Here is a 23169-nt window from a genome sequence, read left to right as displayed (position 1 = left end):
GTGGTACCTGAACTTGCTAAGATTATCAGCTCATTCACTTGAAAACATGGCTGATTCCAGATTACAGAACTTTCAAAAAATTATTTTCTTTTTAAAAATGATTTTCTTGGGACACCTGGGTGGCTCAGTGGGTTAAGCCTCTGCCTTTAGCTCGGGTCATGATCTCAGGGTCCTGGGATCAAGCCCCACATCGGGCTCTCTGCTCAGCAGGGAGCCTGCTTCCTCCTCTCTCTGCCTGCCTCTCTCCCTACTTGTGATCTCTCTCTCTCTCTCTCTGTCAAATAAAAAAATAAAATCTTAAAAAAAATAAAAAGTAAATGATTTTCTTCAAGTAGGCAAAATAACATATACTCAGTGGCGACATTTAAAGGTATGTCCTATTAAAGAAAGAGGAAAAAACAAACAGACAAACATGTATATTCCCATCACCCAACAATAACCCTTGTGCATACAGTCAATCCTTGAACAACATAGGTTTGAACTGTGTGGGTCCACTTACACATGGATTGTTTGCAATATGGGACTAAAAATGCATTTTTCTCTTCCTTATGATTTTCTTCATGACATTTCTTTTCTTCAGCTCACTCCTTTGTAAGAACACAGTATATGGAACATATAACATACAGAATATGTGGTAACTGTTTATGTTACTGGTTAGGCTTTCAGTCAACAGTAGGTTATTAGCAGTAAAGTTCTGGGGGAGTCTGGAGTCAGACATGGATTTTCAACTGTCTTTGGGGTTTGGGCGCTGGGGTTGGTGTTCTAACTGTGGTGTTTTTCAAGGGTCAGTTGAACTTTGTTGCTTTTTTCTTCCAGTATTTTTATATTTGGGGGGTGGTTTTGCTTTTCTTTGATTCAAGGGTTTGACACTTTTTAGAAAATTAGAATCATGCTGCCAAACAAACTTGGCAGACTGCTTTCTTCCCCCCTCTCAGAGACTCTTACCAAGCACGTCAGATTACCATGGCCACATAGTGTGCCAACAAATCAATATGTCAGAGTTTACTCAACTGTTTCCCCGTTCCTGGACATCCAGATTTTAACTTTTTTGTTATAGCTGGAACAAACATTTTGAGTATAATTTTTTTCCTATTATTATTCCATTTGTAGGATTATTTCCTTGGGCTATATTCTCAAAAGTGGAATTACTAAATTGGAGAAATTTAAAGGCTTTGCAAGGTATTTTTTGAAGACTTTTTAAAGACTCTACAAACATTTTGGGGCGCCTGGGTGGCTCAGTGGGTTAAAGCCTCTGCCTTTGGCTCGGTTCATGATCCCAGGGTCCTGGGATCGAGCCCCACATCGGGCTCTCTGCTCAGCGGGGAGCCTGCTTCCTCCTCTCTCTCTCTCTGCCTACTTGTGATCTCTGTCTATCAAATAAATAAATAAAATCTTAAAAAAAAAAAAGACTCTACAAACATTTCCTACACTACTTGACCTCAGTTTCTTATTAGTGTGGGTGAATTGCCATCTGCCTCCCCAACTTCTACCAAACCCTTTGTCTGTTATGAGGACTTTCCCACATCTACTGTTCCCCCAGAGAACCCAGAAGATCTGACTCTTGCCCAAAAGCCATCCCTCAGAGAACAGTCGAGTCTGACTGCCTAATCAGTGAACCCCACTTCAGAGCAAGAATGACTCAGCCACTCCATCCCCTACTGGCCAACAAGTTGGCTGAGGTAGGGGGTCCTTGAGTAGGAATGGGAGGTTGCTGGACCACACCTCCCTCATCTTCCTACCTCCCACTCCACATTGACTCTGTGTGCTGTCTCGTTGCCATGGCAACCTCATCTTGAGGCTAATAGCTATTCCCTAGTGCTTAGGAGGAGAAAAACTCAGCTGACAGACAAGCAAGAAAGATGCAGGAAAGAAGATGCTAGCCCCCCACACCACCCCCGCGTGCCCCTCTGAGCCTTGGCAAATGGGCACAGGTAATTAGAAATTAGACGTTAGCGTCACACAGACTCTGACATAAGGAAGGTTCCAGGGCTAGCAAGGTCATCTGTTTGCACAGCTAATTAAAATGGATGAAGATAAATCAAATTACCTCAGATCTCATCTCTGCTTGATGGAGAATCTTTCAAAACATAGGTCATTTTAGAGGACCTTTCTATCCTTTGGGGAATTATATGGCTTCTACACACAGCCTGAAACGGTCTTAAAGGCGAAGTGGGATTTAACAGCACATCCCACTGCATCTTGTCAGTTCTACCTCACCAGCATCCCTAATTTCCAGATCTCACTGGTTTCCCATCCCTCCTTGTCCAGTGCCCACTGTCCAGGGTGCACCTCCGGCTGTGTCCAGGTGAAGGCCCCTCCCACTCCCTGTCCCCACAGAAGAGCCCAACCATCAAAACTCAGCACACAGCGTCCCCCCTCACTAAGGTTCAGTTCCCTGAATGAGCCATAAATCCTCTTCCACGACTCTGTTCTTGCCTCAAGTACAAGCATTTCCTCTTCCTGGAAGATGCCTTCCTATCCTCAGAAACCCAGCACAAATGCCATTTTTCTCTAAATTGAGTCATTTCCTCTCCTGGCTCGACCGCCTCTTCATTCATCCCTCCAATATAGCTCTTCCCACGCTTTACTGGAACTGAGCGTTCCGGTGGCCTCCCCGCTCAGCAGCCCTGGGCTTGTCTACGGCAGGGGCCACGTGCGTTCGTCCCCCCGAATGCAGCCTGGCACGGGGTCGATACTGGAAGTTATTACCTTCTCAGAGCTGGGCTATTTGGTTGAAAGGGTACATTCTTTTATCTGGGGAGATGAAAATAACACCTCCAGCTTCTCTAGCACCAAGTTTCAAAAAGCCCTCAATTATAACATCATCATCATCATCATCATCATCATCATCAAATAGAATGATATATAATGATACACTGATGATATATTTGGTATATATATGACATACGGGCTCCTAATGATAGGGTAATGGTTGGGCATTTGGGTGCTACAGCTGTTGTCATGGTTGTTGTTCGGGGAGCAAAGCTCGAGGTTCATGTTTTATAAGCTTTTTGGCAAATTCCAAACATATTCAAAAGCAGTGAGAGAATAACGACCGCCCTCCCCAACCCACATACCCGTCAACCCGGCTCCCACAATGATTAATGTTTGGTCACTTTTGTTTTCTTTCTTGCCCCCGCCACCCCACTATTTGTCAGGAGTGTCTGTGGCAGCCCCAGACGTAAGAGTTTCATCTGTCTGGATTTCATCAACAGTCCAGGTTAAAAATCCTAGCTCTGCCAGCCACTGTGTCTGTGACCTTAGGCAGGTTAATTAACCTCCCCGATCCTCATTTTCTGTGTATGTAAAATAAGAATAATTATGGTACACCCATCATAGGAGCAAATGGAATATTCCATGAAAAACACTTGATGCTTAGCCTTTGCCTAGGTCCTGTGCAAAGTGGTCAGGATTGGCCATCAGAAATCGCTATTAGGATCACCGTCATCACATACCAGTTTACGGCGCAGTCCCAGCATCTGGGGCACGAAGGACAAATGACAGTGCCCATCAGTAACCGTGCCTCTGGCAGCAGAATGAGGGCAGACCAGGTGGAAAACCTGGCACCTGGGACCAAATAGGAGGCTGGGAAAATCATCCTCCCGGATGGGGCGATTGAGATGGGGAGACCACACACACGGGGAGGTGGGAGGGAAGACCTCATGCTGCTGGGCTGCACAGGGTGGGGTCTGAGTCTAGATTCTGGTGGCCTGGAGAGAGTCGGGGGTGGGGAGATCATGAGTCTCCTCTGGGGCAGCACGGGTGGGACAGCCTCTCATGCTGATGGGGCGTCCTGTGATGCGGCATCCTCAAGGAGACACTCTGATCGTGCTAACACGTGGCTCTCCTGTGTGGCTCCTGGCTCGTTTACTTTGGAGTCACTTGCGCATCTCCAGGAAATAAACACCCCATGAAATAGTCCTGCTCTGTAACCTCCATTCACTACTGGGATGATCAAAGGGGAGCTGCTGCTTTCCTCGCCATCACTTTTATTTTTTTAAGTGGTATTATTTCTTTTATTTTTTTTACTACATATAATTAACATACAGTGTTACGTATGTTTCAAGTGCCCAATGTAATGATTCTGCAGTTCTATGCACTTCTCGGTGCTCACCGAGAAAGGGCACTCTTCATCCCCACCACCCGTTTTCCCCAACCCGCCACCATCCTCCCCTCTGGTAACCACAGGCTTCTCCTCTGCAGTTGAGAGTCTGGGTTTTTGGTTGTCTTTTTTGTTTTGTTTCTTAAATTCCACATATGAGCGAAATCATATGGTATTTGTCTTTCTCAGACTGACTGATTTAACTGAGCATTATACCCTGTGGGTTCCTCACAAAAAATTAAAAATAGAACTGCCTTGGGGCGCCTGGGTGGCTCAGTTGGTTAAGTGACTGACTTCAGCTCAGGTCATGATCCCAGAGTCCTGGGATCGAGTCCCACATCAGGCTCCCTGCTCCTTGGAGAGTCTGCTTCTCCCTCTGACTTTCTCCCCTCTCATGCTCTCTCTCACTGTCTCTCTCTCAAATAAATAAATAAAATCTTGTTTAAAAAAAAACAGAACTGCCTTATGATCCAGTAATTCCACTACAGGGTATTTACTCACAGAAAATGAAAAGGCTAATTCAAAAAGATGGATGCACCCCCTATGTTTGTTGTAGCATTATTTGCAATAGCCAAGATATGGAAGCAAATCTGTGTCCATCCACAGATGAATGAATAAAGAGGATGTGAGAAATACATATATACGTATATATAATATTTATATATATTTATATTATATATTATTACTCAGTCATAAAAAATGAGATCTTGCCAAATTTGCAACAACACAGGTGGACCTAGAGGGTATACTCACTATTACTTTTAAAACTTACTCTACAATGAACACATGCTCGTTGTGGACATTTTTATAAACACAGAAAAAAATAAACTCTCACTTCTATGTGGATTCGAAACTAGCCACACCTACAAAAGCAGAGAATCGGAGAGCGGTCACCAGAGGCCGGGGGAGGGAGGACTGTGGAGGCAAGAGCCAGAGGGCGCCAAGTTCAGTTTCACGAGATGGGTAAGTTCTGGAGATCTACTGTACGGCACAGGGCCTGCAGCTAACACACTATATGTGCTGCACAGCTAACATCTGCCAAGGGGTAGATCTTATGTTGAGTGCTCTTATCATAAAACATAACTACAACGTAATTATTATAATGACGAGAACAAGAGGAAGCTTTGGGAGGTGATGGGTAGGGGTATGTTTACGGCTTTGACAGTCGTGATGGTTTCACAGGTGCACACTTATCCCGAACTCATCAAGTTGTAATCATCGATTATGTACAGCTTTTACATGTCAATTATACTTCAATAGGGTGGTTTAAATAAATAAGTAAACATTTGAAACAGAGATAATGAAGAAAATGAAAACTAGCCATATCCTTACCACTCGGATGTAGCCAGAGCTGTTGGGTTCATACAACCTATTGTTATCTTTAGTTTGTGTTTTACAGAGATGCGGTCACACTGAATATACAATCACTTACTCTCCTTATCATGTCAATAAGATACAGAGATATCCTGTAGTTCTCCTATCCTACTCCTGATGAACCTTTTTCTCCAGTTTATTGCCTTTAAATAACAAATAAGGACTATTAGCTCCTGAAGTAGTGCCTGTTTTACTCATGCAGCTTTATTCTGCTTCTTTTGAAAAGCTGTTGCTATCAGTAAACATAAGGAAAAAAATCAATTATTTCTCCTGCCTTTCCTATTTGAATTGTTTATCACTGGTAATTCCATAATAGATGAAGGAACATGTCTCCTTATAAATTATGGCAGCTAATAATCAATTAGTCCTTGATTTTGGACTTGTAACCTCCAGAGCTGTCTGAGAAATTGTTGTTTTTTCAAGCCACCTAGTTTGGTGTACTTTGTTTCTGCAGCCCTACACAGCTATTACCCAGACATTACCGTGTGTTCATAATTTTTTTTTAATGAAAAGAATGAATAGTGTAGCTGAAGACTCGGTGTGATTTTTTTTTCAAGGTGTTATTACCAGATTCCTATCTATATGCAAGCAATTATTTACTTGGTTGTAGTTATAGCGAAATGCAATTTTATTTCTGGACATTTGTTTTCACCGTGCAGAGCACTGATTTGCCTATCTTAGTTCAAGGACATACATCTCTACTAGCCATTGGGTCACGCTAGATCCTACTCTCCTTGCTCAAAAAGAAACAAGGCTCCCCCCTGCATTTCCAGCCTGCAACTCTGCTTCTGATTTTTCCGCTCGTGTCACAGCAAGATCTGGCTCATTGTGACCATAGGTTGTGGGCTGCTCAATAACTCAATAACTCAATAACTGGATTCTAACTGGTGCGCGCACACGTTTCCTATGACCCCACCTCCACACAGATCATCCCCTCCACGATGAGCACAAGAAACTCAGCTGCTGAGTCCTTTGAGGGGCCACACAGAGCCAGTGAATGGGTTTAATTCACTGTAAAAGAATATCCCAAAGGTTTCTTGATGCACTGAGCAAAAGTCAGGTTGTTTAATGTCCACACAAGGGTGCAGAACCAAAGCTGACTTCTGATTCCTTCCCCGTTGCCCTGGAATGGGAGGGGCTATAGCTGTGGCTTTCGGCCGCTTCCTAACACCCAATGATATACAAGCCACGTATTAACTAGGCTCTTCCCAGATATGAGAAAGGGGGAACACAGGCTCACTCTCTGCGAGGGATCTTAGTCGAGCAAGGGGTTTATTACCTTTCCTGTTCCTTGCCCAGAGTCAGCCAAGCACAGGGCCTGATTTAGAGTGGGCAGTCAGCATTTGTTCAGTGAAGAACCAGCTGAGCTCAAGGATCTCAAACTTGAGAGGCCCTGAATCACCTAGAGGGGACTATCTCCACGGTCTCCACAAACAGGTCTAGGCTGAGCCCGATACAGCACTTTGAAAGCGACGCTTTGTGATTCTGATGGAGGCAGCCTTCAGTCCACACTCTGAGAACCTACTATCGCCAACGAGCTGTTTGAGGTCAGAGACCGCCTTGTGTTCCTCTCTTACTGAGCACCTGCTGTGGACCACACACTTTCTAGGCCTAGTCCGAGGACCAGAGCAGAACCTAGTTTCCTGTGGGCAAGTGCCTTTGGGTGCTGAGGTGTGGCAGCTGCCTGCCCTTGAGGGCACAGAGCTCAAGTGGGAGGGGTGCAGAGGGGATCCTGAGCAACACACTCCCGTAATACGACAAGAGGGTCTCAACGAGAGGCGATTTTGCCCTCCCAGGGGACATGTGGCAATATCTAGAAACATTTTTACTTATCAGACTGGGGAGTGCTACTGGCATTGAGTGAGTATAAGCCAGCGATGCTGCTGAATACCTTGCAATACATAGGACAGCCCCCTCACAACCGGGAATTCTCTGGCACAGAATGTCAACAGTTACTCGGTGACAAACTCTTCAAGAGGGATAATAAGAATCATGCCAGGGAACCAGTAAGGTGCATACCCAAGTAGAGAGGAAGTAACGTGTTACTGCTCCTACATGCAGGGACCCAGGCCCCAGAATGTTCCCTCCTGTCTCGCACTTCATCCCAGGCTTGCATACCTGGCAACCATGCGCTAGGTGCTGGCGTTACACAGGGCTCAGTTGGAGGCCTGGCTCCTCCACATCCCACTGTTCCACCTTGGGCAAGCCACTTTCCCACACTAAAGCTCGGTTTCAGGGGTCCTCCATGAGCAACACGGACTCCAGAAGAAAAGGGGGAGTGTTTTTAGGTACCCCTGACTGACAGCCTGACAAACTCCCACTTACCTCACAGGGTTGATGCAATGAAATGAGATCATGCCTGTAAGATGCTTTGCTCGGTGACAGCACCTGCTCAGTGCTCGTCCTGTGTCAGCTGCTGTGATGACAGTGAACAATGCCCCCTACCACCCCACGGAGGGACTGCCTCTGCCTTGTCCTTGACGTTTACCTGGTTTTAGATCCAGTTCTTTCCTTGCGACTCTTGCCTTCTAACACAAGGTATGGACAGACAGGTGTGACTCTCATATCACTACGGTGCTAGGTCCAGAGCCTCTAGCCCTTCCCTATCCTTTCTCTTGAAGCGGAGGGATCCTCAGCAGATCCCCCTTCAGTCAAAGTGGTGGAGAAACAGCTTCCTACGTGAGCACTTGTTTGCAGGGGCCTCTAACACAAGCACCACACCTCTCTTACTTCCGTTGCTTACACTGGCCATTAACCATTGCCAGACAGCTTGTGCCACACATATCTGCTCTGGTGGCCACCTCGAATTTGGCACCCTTGGCATCCTAGCCCTTGTCTCAACTACAGCTATGTCTAAATGATGTAATCAACACTTCTCAATTCCCTTGGGTACTAAAAATGCCCCCAAACACCTGCACACAAGCCCTTGCGTGCTTCTAAAAGCTACTTAATGTTTCCCTTTTTAAAGAAAATAACAGCCATCCTTGAGGACCAGAACTAGGGTGGGGCCATACAGGTGACGAGGGTTAAAATGTAAGAGGGGCTTCCTCTCAGGTGCCGACCCAGCACATGCATGACCCTGAGAATGAGTGCCTCCTTCAATTCTGTACCTTTGTCACCTCCTTTTCTCCATCCTAGCCCACACCCTGCTTTGTTGCAAAGACCCCATGTGCAGCTGGTCCAAAAGAGCAGTTGACTGAATCATTTTTCTGTCTTTCCAAGTAGGTCAACCCACGGTCCCTGACATTTTACTTTTTTGGTCACTCTTCCATCTAGGTCAAAATCTGGGGGCTCGCTCACTTTAGACTCCTGGAGCTACTTGACAAAACACAGAAATTCCAGATTTCAAGTCCACATGCAATGAATGTGTTACTTTTCAACACCCGCTGTGTATTTTAAGTCATCTCAAAGATGGCTGTTGTTAATGGGAGTAATCTTCCACAGATGACATTGGTAGATGTGCTTCTTAATTATAGTATTACTCATTTCTTCCTTTTCAAACCTTTTAATTTATCACCTAATAGGCACAGTGATCCATGGAATAACCCATCTTAATTTTTTTCCCTATTTTAGGTGGCTAGGCTTATTATTATTCATGGCACAAGCCAAATGCTTTGATTATTAAGTGGTGTCATTTGTACCGTAATGACTTTGTGCCTTTCACACCATTCAAAAGGAAATTGAAGACCATGAAACATTAAATGAGATCCCAACAAAGATTGAGCATTGTTAACTTTCATTACTCAAGTGTGGAAAAAAACGGCCTACTCAGTTAGAAGGCAACTGGAGGTGGAAAGAGTATCTAGATTTGTATGGTCAGTGTGGCCACTGCATCCTTGGAAACTCTTTGGAATATAGCACCGTAGGCCCCAACCACGCTTGCCAGCATCTTGCCTCACATTCGGGTTTGCTCTTTGTCGCTCCCTGGTCTCTTCTCAGTCTCTCCTTTCCCATCCCGCCCCTTCTGCTTGGAACCGTCCCTCTTCTTTTTTGTCTTAGTTACTCCCTACTCATCTTTTACATCCCAGCTCAATTACCACCTCAGGGAAGCTCTCCCTGACCTTCCTTACCAGATCCAATCCCCTATTCACACTCTCATAACCGCATCTTAAAATTATCAAGCGGCAATCTTACATTTATTCGAGTCATTCTCTGACTGTCTATGTCTCCCACAAGACCATACACTTCATGAGGGCAGGGGATCTTATAGGTGTTTACTCACCATTGTCTTCCCAGCCTTCCAGAAACCCTGCCTCTCCTCTCTTAGTTCCACTGAAGACAAAAATAAGAATGACCGAAACTACTGCTCCAAACAAACATGGTCTGACCCCGTTCACTTCCCCGTAGGTCGTGCTTGAATGCCATCTTGAATGCCAGCGGACTTTGTTGGAGCAGGAACCAATGGTACAGGATCAATTCGGATGGGTTGCGATCCACAGGGGCTAAATAAACAGATCGAGAACACATGTTTCTAATTGTGAGATTCTTTTTACTATGATTAACCTATTTAATAAGCAAAACTGTGAGGATGTCGGGACAGAGAGAGCATATCTGTTTCATCCATTATACACAGTTCCTGAACGGGGCTTTGGCATTGTTTGAGTGAGTGACTGCATGATGGACGGAGGGAAGAGCTGTTCCTGTTGAACGTATTAAGAAGGTGAGGAGCAGAGATGAGGCAGCTTGCCGGAATCACCCGATGAGTCAGAGCAGAGCCTGGTGGTGATCTCACTCCCTCCTGCCACCATCCACTTGGGATGGCACCAGGGTAGCCTCCCAAGGAAAGGAAGTATCAGAAAACATTCAGGCAGCCTCTGTGCTCAGGGTCCTGGCATCGTGAGATGTTTTAATGATGTGACTCAAATTTCCTCCCACTGTCTGGATGGGACACCAGCAGGATCCCTAGCCCTGGAAAATCCAGCTGCCAACATCAAATCTGGCCAGCTGCATAGCTGGCAGTCGTATCTCAGACTGGATGTGACGGACCATGGCCCTGATGACAAACAGACAGGCCACCCAGACAGCACTGAGCAGGCCACCAAGAGGCAGCTGCCTGGGCCAGGGGCTCTGGGATAAGGGCCAGATGAAACAGAAACCTCTTGTGTGGCTCAGCCACATGGCATCTCACTCTCTCCACATACCCACTTGCTCATTCATTCATTCATTCTGGAGGCTGTCATATGCTAAATACTCCTATGCACTGGGGTCCCTGAGATTGGTGCCGCTGTCCTACCATCTGGAGCTGTGCTCTCCAGTATGGTCGACGTGAGCCACGTGCAGCCACTGGGCACTTGAAGAGTGGCTCATCTGAATTGAAACACGTTATAAGTGTCAAGTATACCCTGGATTCCAAACACACTGTACAAAAGGGGAAAAACGCGGTGCCTGGGTGGCTCAGTGGGTTAAGCCTCTGCCTTCGGCTCAGGTCGTGATCTCAGGGTCCTGGGATCGAGCCCCGCATCAGACTCTCTGCTCATCGAGGAGCCTGCTTCCCCCACCCCCTCTGCCTGCCTCTCTGCCTACTTGTGATCTCCATCTGTCAAATAAATAAATAAAATCTTTTAAAAATTTTAAAAACAAAAAGGAGGAAAAAGGGATATAAAATATCTCATTAAGACTTTATTATACTGAGTATATACTGAAGTGATAATATTTTGGATAGATTTAGTTAAAGAAAATATATTATTAAAATTAACCAGTTTCTTTTTACATTTGTTAACGGGAGTAACTAGAGAAATTTTAGAACCTCTGTAGTTCACTTCCTATTTCTACTGCACGACGCTGGTCTAGAGAGTTGTACTGTAGAGAAGAGGGGCTAAGTTCCAAACTGGGGTAAGGGTGACATTACTAGCTGGCCCAAGGTGCCCAAGGGAGCCCCTGGCCTGAACTGCGAGGGGCGGGGGTGGGGGATGCAGAGCAGCTTCCAAGGGTTCGCATCTAAACCAGCCACAGGACAAATGTGAGTTAGCTCCAGGACCAGCGCACTCCAGGAAGGAGCCCAATCTATACAAAGGGACACAACTGAGAAGCCCAGGGAGCTTCAGGTAAGTCTCCAGTAGCCAGAGAGGGGGAGGTATACGAGAAAGCAGTGAAACCAGAAAGAGCGACCGACGTCAGTTCCAGAAGATCAAGTCCGGTGCTGTCCAGCAGAAGTCCAATGAGAGCCACACACAAATTTTTCAGTTTTGTTGTAATCACATTCAGAAAAGCAAGAGTAAAATTGTGATAAAAAGTAATGTCCTCACAGTTTTACTTTTCACTTTAGTGATATATTTTTCTTAACCCAGAATATTTAACACGTTATCCTTGCAATATGTGATGTATGTCAACAATTCTGAATGAGACAGTGCATAGTCTGTCTTATTAGGTCTTTGAAGTTGGCCAGCTGGTTTACACTGAAATCTGTGTTGGCTCCCGTCCAAGGGTCCAGTGGCCCCCGTGACTCGTGGCTCCTGCATTAGGCAGTGCAGGTGTACTAGGCTTTTCTCGAGTGCAATGGGAAAAGTTTTTAAGCAGAAGTGTATCTTAGAAAAATGCCAGCCCCAAGAGAGAACAAGCAGCTTTCTGGAGGTTCTCACCATCACCAGCTTTTGGGCACTGTCACCTACAGAGGTGGCTCAGTTTATAAACTGGTAATTTGGGAGCAAGGTCTTTTTTTGCAGACTCTACCTTGTGATGGGATTATCTGAGGGCAGCTTTGGAGAGCAGAGGCAGAGCCCTTTACCAGTTGTTGTTTTGTTTTTAAAGATTTTATTTATGTATTTGACAGATAGAGATCACAAGTAGGCAGAGAGGCAGGCAGAGAGAGAGAGAGGAGGAAGCAGGCTCCCTGCCGAGCAGAGACCCCAATCCCAGAGAACTCAATCCCAGGACCCTGAGATCGTGACCGGAGCCGAAGGCAGAGGCTTTAACCTACTGAGCCACACAGGCGCGCCCCTGTCCCAGGTTTTGTCCAGAGTCCTGAAAAGGCGGAACTGCTCTCTCAGTTCCCAAGCGGTTCCAAGTGGTTCTACCCACCTTTCAGATGGTGACCGGGGGCAGATTCCTTCAATTTTCACCTTTGGGGTTCTCTTCTGTGAACCCGAGGTGTGCAGATAAAAAGCAACCTATGTACCTCATACATTAAGCAAAGCCTCATACTGTGCCTGGTAAAGAATTGCTCAAAAGATTGTAATTCCTTCCTCTAAGCTGTCATCAAAAGGACTCTTTCACACACTAAGAGCAGCATAAGATGTCAACGCAGACAGCATAGCTGGGGATCAGACCACTTTAGTCACCTCTTAGGAAGACTCCTAACCCTTTCTCTATCCCCCACAGAAGAAATTTCAAGGAATCAGTTCATTTCGCAGGGCCCCCTGAGTAGCACAGCTGGTTAAGCGTCTGACTCTTGGTATCAGCTCAGGTCATGATCTCGGGGTCCTGGGATTGAACCCCAAGTCTGCTCCACTCTTGGTGCGGGGTCTGCCTGAGAGTCTCTCTCTCCCGGGCTCCCCCTGCTCCTCCCACTTGGGCACACTCTCTCTCTCTCAAATAAATAAATGAAATCTAAAAAAAAAAGAAAGAAAGAAAGAAAAGAAAGAAAGAAAGAAAGAAAGAAAGAAAGAAAGAAAGAAAGAAAGAAAGAAAGAAATGTCCCCAAAATATGCAGATTAGAGCCAGCCCTTCAGGGGGCTTTTTTTCTAGCATCACAATAAGCTTTAACTGGTAGGAAAATAGCTTTTCAATTTCCGTGGGCTCTGTCTTATTGGAAAAGCAGCACAAAAATTGTTCTGAATCTCCAAGGAGTTACCAGGTGCTTAATGACTTGCCAGGGTAATCCACAACTGAGTTCTGGGAAGTCATTATGTGAGACATCACCTACGACCCTCCTCTGCCTTTGAGAATCAGATGAAACACAGTCTGGGTGAACTGGAAAAAGCATTGGTTTTGAAGTCTGACAAACCTGAGTTTAAGCCAGGATCCTGGCACTGAGAGCCATATCATCTTTGGATGAATTGCTTATATCTTTGAGCCTCAAGGTACTTACCTGTAAAATGGGTGTAATATCGATCTTGCAAGGTAAGAATTATGTAGGGAAAATAAGAAGGCTACTTATCTACTGCAGCACAACAAATTACCCCCAAAACTTAGAGGCTTAAAACAACACTTCTTATCACACTTTATGTGAGTGAGGAATCTGGGCATGGTTTAGCTAAGTCCTTCAGCTTAGGATCTCCCAAGGCTTCAAACAAGGTGTCAGCTAGGGATACAGTCTCATTTCCAGGCATAACTGGGGAAGGATCTGCTTCTGAGCTCTCCCATTGGTTGCTGGCAGGATCTAGTTCCTCATAGGCTTTTGGACTGAGCGTATTGGTTCCTCACTGGCTGTTGGTGGGAGATCTCCCTCAGTTTCTTGCCATGCGGTCCTCTCTATAGGGAAGCTCACAACATGGCAGTTTGTGTCATCGGAGGAAGAAGGCAAGAAGAGTCAGAGAGAGAGATTACCAGACAGAAATCCGTCTTTTATAACCTAGTCTTAGAGGTGACATCCCATCACTTTTGCTATATTCTGCTGGTCAGAAGCAAGTTAGGAGTCCAGCCCACATTCAAGGGAAGGGGATTACATGGCTGTTAAGTGTCAGGAGGAAAGGACGGTTGGGAGCCATTTTGGAAGCTGTCCGCCATGATATTGAAACATTCTCAGTAAATAGTTGTTATGACCAGACATGACAGCATTTTGAAAAGCAGTGTTCATCACAGAAATAAAAGAAATATATTGGCATATGTATTAGGGTCAGGAAATTTAACAGTCTATAAAAGACTAACAGTCTATAAAAGAAGCTGATGCTAACCAATGCTAGGTTTTCCAAAGACTACATTTAAAGATGCATTTAACTTATATTAAATACTGATTTGAATTTCATAATCAAATAGCAATGTTTGGAGTTAAAAGGAGTTAAAAGGCACTAATTTTCCCTACCAAATCCCTTTCTAGATATTTTAGGATGTCCATGGTATTATGGGGATGTAAATAAAAACATGCATCCTGGTTTTCTCAGTTAGCAATATTATGAAGGCTTTTAATCCTGCTTTATGTTCTTCAATAAATAGCAGCTTAATAGCGACATAATATTTCTATTCCATTGATAAATGTAAGAGCCGTGGTTTACTTAACCATTCCCTTATTCTCTGATGTACAAGTTGCTTCAGTGTTTTGCCATTAAAAGCAAAGCGGTGATTGAATATCTTTCGTGTGGCGAGTCCCCCCCACCATTTGGATTATGTCTTTAGGATAAGTCCCAGAAAAGCAATTAGAGTATGCACACTTTAATGGCTCTGTCAAGTTTTTATCCAAATGAGAAGAGAGCTTCGTTTTTTTGAAGCAAACACTACTCCATCAGCCCCAGACTGAATTCCTCCAAGACAGACATCCTAGCTTACTTAGAACAAAACAAAACAAAAAAAAACAAAAACCATGGTGTCTAGCCTACAAGGACATTTGATGAATATTTTGTGGACTGAATGAGTGAACAAAAATATTTAAAAATCTGAGACTTTAGGAAAAATTTACTCTGGCTGATGTGCCCTGTGTCTCTTAGAACTTCACGGTACTCCCCTCCCCACCCAACTCATCCACCCCACCCCGACTCTTGTTTTTTAAGAACATTTAGTCTTATTGCAGGAACTATCACTTTCAGTCCTTAGACCCAGAAGACCAAGTTGCTTGCACAAGCTCCTATTTGCACCCCCTGTTCCAAACCATCGCTGGCTTAGCGGCCAACCTTGAACCACAGCGCCCCCACGTGGGCAGCAAGTGGTTTGGGTTTTCTACCTGGGCGATTTCTCACCCAACCATTGCTTCTTTTTCTCCTCTCAGGTGAAGGAGGCCATGCAACGGATCCACGACCGGGGGAACATCGGCAAATTAATTCTAGATGTAGAGAAGACCCCGACTCCACTGGTGAGTCAAAAGTAGAGGGTCCGTTCAGTTCAACACAAAAGGGCCTATCTGGTGCTGGCACAGGTCAGGTAAGGGGAAATGCAAGCAGTTCTGGCTGGCGGCAGACCAGTGTAATCAAATGATTGTGCAAATGAGCGATGAGTCCCAGAACTGGGACACAGGCTAAAACAGAAAGGAAGATGCTCCAGTGAGAGCGTTTCAAGAGCAATCTGAGGACAGTCAGGAAAGGACAGGATCGATCTGTGTCTATTGCAAGTGCTGTCTCTTGGCTGCCATAAGTGGGAGGGATTCCTGGTAAATCGAATAAATTCACATTCACATATTCAACAGAAGGATGCCACCTGCCTCTGAGATGCCTCCTGATGATTGCACTGATTTTGCTTCCTTTAGTCAGGATGACACCCTCACATCCAGGGATCCCATCAGGAGTGAAGCATGTCATGCTCACAGCCTAGCCCTCTTGCAAGGGCCACTTGCAAGTGGTGGGCAATGTAGTGTGGTGGTCAACACACAGAGTGCCATCAGACCGCGTGGCTTTGAAACCTGGTTCTGATCTCCCGTGTGAGACCTTGGGTGATTATTCCGCTGCTCCGTCTTCAGTATCCCCATAAAGTGGAGATCGATCAGTTCTCACAAGTCAGGTGGAATGATACAAATAAGGCATTGGCTGGTTCATACTAAGTTCTAGGAAAGGTTTAACAAAGCCTTTTTTTTTTTTAATTGAATGATTCCATTTATTCTTAATGATTCAGAAACAGGCAATACTCATGCACGAAGCTAGTAGGATATTAAGACCTCTGGCAGGGCCCCATGACCAGGCAGAAGCCCAGCTGGGCTTTTGGAGAGCTGGAAATGCCCTGTTTCTTCATCTGGGTGGCAGTCACACTATGTATCCATGCAACTTAGGAAGGGTTTTTTTTATTTGTTTGCTTTCTCACCTGTTTAGGTTTAAACCTGCATGAGGCATTTGTAAAAGAGAAAGAACTAAAATCTTTACATGTTTTACTGTGTGTGTGTGTGTGTTTCCTTTTTGTTTTGTTTTGTTTAAGTGTTTCCTTGGGTTTTGTAAACTTAATGTAGTTCAGGAGTGATAGTCATTTCACTCAATGAAGGATGACTTCAGGAGAGAGCATTTTACAAAATGCAAGTGACTGATAACAATAAGTACTTTGTTTATTAAGTGCTTCCGAAGTCCCAGGACTCTGCCAGCAAATGTTTGAAGGCAGATGAGGGGTTGAAACCAGGGAGAATGGGGCTAGGCCCCAGGTTTTCTGTACACCTATGTTGTTCTTAAAACACATGACCAGATCTATTTTACCCTACCAGTAGAGGAGATCTAGAGCCATCCTGGAGAGTTTGTTGCTTTTAAGCAGGACAGTTGGCATCAGCTTCCTGCCTGTCTCTATAACACATGAGGTCCTCTTGGGCCCTCAAGCTCTATGAAGGCCTCTTTGACCATGGGGGTCTGTGAGCAGAGCAGGAGCTGAAAAGCCCAACTCTGAGGGCTCAGGGCCTGCCTTGGCATACTCTGTGGTCCTTGTTCCGCAATCTCAGGAGGGCTCTTACGAGGCTTTGGCTAGAACCAAAGTACACATCTTCACAGAAAGGACATTCCAATGGTGGGGATGTAGACAACAAAGTAGACACACACAGCTGTTAGTTGTCCTGGCTCTTAGGAAGTGACAGCATCAGGATTTGAACCCTGGCCCATCTGTGCTGTGGATGCTATGAGTGTCCCCATTCCCCCAGCACCTGATCCCTCTGTCTGAGAGCCTCCAGCCACAGGAGCGTGTTTGGACAGTATGTATACAACTGGCCAGAGATGTCGGGGAGAAAACCCACCGTGGCCATTCCCTGGATTCTTATCCTTCATCTGGAACAACTGTGAGATGTGTCCCTCACTGGCTCCCAGTGGTCCCCAGCACGAATGAGCCCCAGCTGCCCACAGTAGGAGCCTACTTATTAACACATGCTGTGCCAACTTCCCTGCCTTTTCTGCCTCATCTCCTCCCTCCTTACCTGTGCTTCCTGGAATCATCTCCCAAATTCCAAATATTTGCACTCAAATCCTTATCTCAAGAGTCTGCTTCTTAGGACATCCAACATCAGACAGCCAGCACCACACTGCCTTCCTGGGGAAGAAAGCGACCCTAACTCTTAGCCCTCAAAGAAGTCCTTCTCAATGGGCCTTCCTCAGATGCACAGAGAAGGTAAGAGACAGCCTGCAGACCCTCTAAAATATCCTCTGTTGACTTGCAGATGGCCAACGACAGCACAGAGACCAGCGAGGCGGGAGAAGAGGAGGAGGACCACGAGGGGGACAGTGAGAACAAGGAGCGGATGCCCTTTATCCAGTAACCCAGGACCCAGGCAAGAGAATGTGAAGGATGGTTTGGAACAAGAGGAGCCCGTCGAGAAAGCTCTTCTGTGCCCCAGTGAACAAATGCTGTAGTCCACTGTGTGTTGTGTTTGTCTGCAGTCAGCTGAGCTAAAAGCTGTTGATCACTGTTGTTTCTGAAATTAAGTGCCAAGCCCATCCATGCAGTATTATGTCCCTCCCCCATCTGTGTATTACACTCCCCCCTCTCTCCTACTTCAAAACCATCCATCTTTGGGTCCTTCTTGACAGTTCTAGAACAGCCTTGCAAATTAATACAAGCCCACAGGCCCAATGCCTACGAGACCAGACATGGGCAAAGAAAAGTTTGGATTGAAAGGTGTTATCATAAAAGCACTGTCCAGATCCTAGAATTCTTCAGGCCAATGACACTTTTTGCTGCCAGGCACCCATGATTCTGACAAGGGCACTTGCCAATGTGGCTGGCAAAAGGAGGGTAGGCCAGGAGGTGCTTTTATAAGCCTATATGTTTAGGATCTCTCCAAATAGTACTTTCCCTCTCCCCATTTAGGAGGCAACTTCCTTGTATCCATTCAGTTGTTTATTGGTCAAAAAGGTTGAACCACTCTCCTCTCAGCCTCTGATGCTTGATCCATTCATGGGTTTTTAACCATCAACACAGGAAAGTAGATGTGGATTTTTCAGGACAGAAGATGGGTCAACAGCATGAGTCTGAGTATCGGCCACAGAGACTTCTCCTCTGAAACCAGGTCTCATGAGCAAAATACTCCTCCCTGCCCGCCATATATGTTTTCTATTAATTTCAAGAAAACTCACCATATGTGGGACTATTTCAGAAGTCATTACTGAGATTTGCCTACGTTTGCACACTCCCATGGGCATTACCAATTTCGCTCTTTCAATTCCAGGTAGTTAACAGCTGCCTTGGCTGAGGATCCCCCAAGGAAGACCTCCCTTGTAGACCATATTAGGAAAAATAAATAAATAAATAAATGAGTATCTCTTTTCTTGCCAAAGCATGTTCTGACATGTAACAAACTCTAGCGATACAATCAGCTGATGTTCAGTATCTGATGCCAAATGTGCAGTTCCTCTCCTCTAAAATATGAAATTATGGTGCAGGCTCTATTGGAAGCCCCTGCTTTTTGGAATTCAGGGACCAAACTACTTGATTATGCACCACTGTCTAATTTTCCAGCTCCTAAACTCTTAAGAAACCCCATACCCCGCTGCACCACATGTCTTGAGGTGAACAGTTCCCCTGAAGGATGAGAGAGAGGCTCAATGTCTCCACAAGGGGGTCCTTATTCCCTCCTCTCACTTTGGCTCAAAGGGTGACTCTTTCACTCACAAACCAAGCTGGAGACCCAAGGAGCCCATGTGATCAGCGCCCTCCTTCACTTTGTCTTCTGGAAGACCTTGGAGTGCTCCTGACTCCCCCATCTCTCCACCAGTGAGCCTTAGGGAAGACCCAACTCTTTCCCTCAAACGATGGGAAGGAATGCATTCCAGCAATTACCTTTTTATTTCCAAAGTCCTTTTGTAACAAATATCACCTCATTAATCATGTTCTTTTTTCCTATCCTAAGCTTGTGATGGTGACTTATTTATGCCAAATATTTATCTGAAGGGAGTTTCTCCTCATTGCAAATGTACGTGTAAAATACGGGGAGAAGAAAGGGTGCTGCCATCTGATGAGCAGAGAGATTAGAGTATCTCAGAAGAAGACACTCACATCATCTGTTCATACCCCAGGACTCACCAATCTTTCATTTCTGGGCCACTCAGAAAGATAATGTGGAGGTTTATCACCCCCCCCCCACCCCCCACACACACTTTCACTAAACGCTGTGTTATTGGTCATATTTCTCCCCTAACCAAGCTGATAATGAGGTTTTAAGAAGAACCACTACCCAAGTGACATTCCTGGTGAGCTGGACAGAAATGGCATTTTCTAGGGCTGGAGTAACAAAGAGCCATTGGCCAAATCAGGGCTGTCCTCTGCGAGGGGAGTGGGAATCCAAACGGCCTTTGTTCTGTCCAGAGGAGAGGCGTTAAAAAAAAATCATGCTTCCCCAAATCTGTTTTTCAACCAGCAAAATCTATACAGTCATCACAAATAATGGCAGTTGGCTAAAGAAAACCCTTTTGTCTCTTCAGAATACCGAGTCAGAAGAGTAAACTAGAGTTTGACTATCAAGGTCCAGTTACGCCATGAGGAACAGGAGAAAGAAAAATGCCAAAATTAGTCGTTTAATGCACTCTCGTTTTAAGCACCTTCTTCCTGTCACGTGATTGGTTTTCTGAAGGAAGTATAAAGAAAGACTCAGTTTGCCTTAAAGGAACTGTGAAGGCTTCTCTGTCATTTAAACTTGATTGGAGTGAACTGAAACATTGTCTAACGTATTTGTGGCTTTAGAGCTTTTGTTACATTGTGCCTACAAAGCAAATTATGTTTACATAAAATATATAAATAAAGTATTCAGCATAGCATAACCTCGCCTGGCATTGGTGACTCCACTTAAATAGTTGTTGGAAAAGCAGCCCCACTATTAAAATGGAAGAAGTGGGTGACAAGAAAACATATATATATATGTGAAGAATAAGAAACAAGAAAAAATATATATATGTGACAGAATTTTCAAATGAAAAACTAAAAAGACTGTAGAGAAGATAGGAGTCGAGATGAGCCTTTAAAAGAAACATTCGACTCACTCAAGCAAGAAAGTATAACCACTAAATAATGTAACTACTAAAGACATCATATAAAAACAACAATAATTATAATGGTGCTTATAAGGTACCTACATATGCTGTTAAGAGAGCTACATAAAATTAAATAATATTTACATTCACTTGCCTACCCTGCCAACAGCCCATTTTATAGGTGACAAGACTGAAGATTAAGGTTTTTGCACTTGGCCAAGATCACACAGTTAGTAAGTGGTGGGGCCAGGATTTCTAGCCAAGCTAGAACTCATGCTCTTAATCATCCTATCATGCTTCTTGGCTTAAATAGGGTGAAATATGGTGCATTTTAAATGACCATCCCTTGTTCCCTAGAAACTCTTCAGATATTGTTTCCTCTGATTTCAAGGATATGTTTGTAAACTTGTTTTGCTTTGTAGCAAATAACATGCATATCAAGAAGCATTTTTTTTTCTGGCCCTCCATCCTAGTGTTTAGTGAGGTACTGATTTTAAAACTCACACATCTCTCTCTCTCTCAAAAACAAAAACAAAAACAAAAAACAAAAACAAAAAACCTCCTCATACATCTCAACCATTTTCATTTTCATGATCTAATATCCTCGAGGTAATCAAAGAGATACACAACAGTAAATCCTCAAGGCTAAGATTTCATGAAAGAGAATTCATGATTAGGGAGTCTTTACTGTGTTTCCCATATTCTCAGCAGGAAGCCAAAAAAACAGACCCAAGACCCATGTCAATAAAATGCCACAGACACGTAAACCTGAATTTGCAAGGGAGAAATATTACTCATGTTGTCAGTGAAATTCCTTCAAAGTGCCTGCACAAAGGATTTTCTTACATAATCTGATTTAATGTTCACATACTCCATATAAATCTCACGGTCTCACTTAGCCAGCGCTGGTACACTATCCCATTTAAACACAACCCAGCAACTAGAATCTAAACTAAAATCCACATCTTCACTTACAACTCAGAATGGGGAACAGCCGTTGGAAACAGAATTCTTTTCAGCACTGTGAATGAGGTTTGGGTGGAAATGGAGGTAAATCTTTCAAAAGCCATCCGAGGCACAGGGAAATGTTTGTGGAGAAGCAAGGAGGTGAGAGCTTCTGAAGGGCATACTGAGGAGTGGAGAGGAGAACAGTGGAGCTGAAATCCACACATGGGGATGGAGTGGGACAGGAGAAAGATACGATGGGAAGCCAGTACCAGGTGTGGAGGTCTCTGAATGCCAAGCCGATGATCCTGGATTTCTGTGGAAAGGAACAAGGTGTGAGGTGGTGGTATGGCCTTAAAGTTCGGGCATGGAGGTGATTACCAAGAGTAAATGTGGGGTTCAGTGCAAACAGGGATAGGAGATGAGCCTAAATATGGCTCCAGTGGGACATCAAGTACCTCGATTCTCTGCTGTACTGCTTTGGGTCCTCTGGAATCAGACACTGAGTGTCAGAGCAAGGACTTGAGTACCAGCAGCAGCATTGGGAGGTGATTCCAAGAAGCACAGCTCGGGGAAGAAGACGATAGAACAGGAAAGGAAAGAAGCCAGCTCAGGGTGTGTTGATGAGCAAGTTACCACTGTAGGGGAGGTAAACAGGTCCCCAAGTTTTCTCATTTGAAAGATGAGGAAGTTGTCATATTACCCATCAATCCCCATGCATTGTTAGTAGCGGGCTGCTTCTAACAACTGTATTGATGCCCTGATGCTCCTGACCTTCTCCTTGTGTGAATCATGCACATTACTGTGGCCAAACAATGCCCTTGGATGCACAGCCACAAGAAGCCACTAGGATATGGAGGAGCAGCAAGGTGATCTGGAACACATAAGTTCTCACAGCTCCTACTGTAACTCTTCAGGGAATTTGCTTTCTTCAAAAGTCCAAGGGGGACACTGTTGAAGCTTTCCAGTAACCATAGTCCAGGCTTACTAACTACTTCCCCACTCCAGCTATTCCATCACACCACCCTTTCTGTTTTTGCTTTTTTTTTTTTAAACAATTTTACTTATTTATGAGAGAGCGAGCGAGTGAGAGAGAGCATGAGCCAGGGGTAGGGGCAGAGGGAGAAGCAGACTCCCCAGTGAGCAGGGAGCCCCATGAGATTCGATGCAGGGCTCAATTCCAGGACCCAGGACCATGACCTGAGGTAAAGTCAGCCACTTAACCCACTGAGCCACTCAGGTGCTTTGTTTCACCTTTTATTTTGTTAATTGGTCTCTTGACTTGAAGAATATGGTTTCTGAACATAGACGGCCAAAATGCCTCCCTTCACCCAACCTTCACTGTGACGAGTTCCTTCACTGGGGTCTTCCTACCAAATTTCAGGTCTCATCACTGGGGCCAGAAGATCTGGGACTCTGTGTTAAATGAAGACACATGTTTGTTCAACAGATTTTTAGTGAACATTTACTGGGTCCTAGAAATAAGAGACAGACATCTCCTCAAGAAATTCACAGTCTAAAAAGAAAGAAAAATAAATTCACAGTCTAAAACTGTGCTATCCAGTAAAGATGTGAAGATGAGCCACATACAAAGTTAAGTTTTCTAAGAGTCAAATTCAAAAAGTAAAAAATATATATATATATTTTATTTAACCTAATATACAGAATGTTATCATTTCAACATATAGTCCATATGATTATTAATGAGACATCTTACACTCCATTTTTCAAACGAAGACTTCA

The 23169-nt window shown here is 44.7% G+C and overlaps 1 protein-coding gene across 1 annotated transcript in view; it reads left to right on the top strand.

Moving 5' to 3' along the window:
• The window catches only part of VAT1L (vesicle amine transport 1 like), a 135780-nt gene extending 115509 nt beyond the window's left edge, over positions 1–20271 (top strand). Inside the window, exons 8-9 of the mRNA XM_047712388.1 lie at positions 15333–15416; positions 17676–20271. Of these exons, the coding sequence (XP_047568344.1) occupies positions 15333–15416; positions 17676–17774 (183 nt within the window). The 3' untranslated portion in view covers positions 17775–20271. The remainder of the gene's footprint in view (positions 1–15332; positions 15417–17675) is intronic.
• The last annotated feature ends 2898 nt before the right edge of the window (positions 20272–23169 follow it).

The sequence above is a fragment of the Lutra lutra genome, chromosome 17, assembly GCF_902655055.1.
Source record: "Lutra lutra chromosome 17, mLutLut1.2, whole genome shotgun sequence".
Classification (NCBI taxonomy): Eukaryota; Metazoa; Chordata; class Mammalia; order Carnivora; family Mustelidae; genus Lutra; species Lutra lutra.
This window is presented reverse-complemented; position numbering and strand designations above follow the sequence as displayed.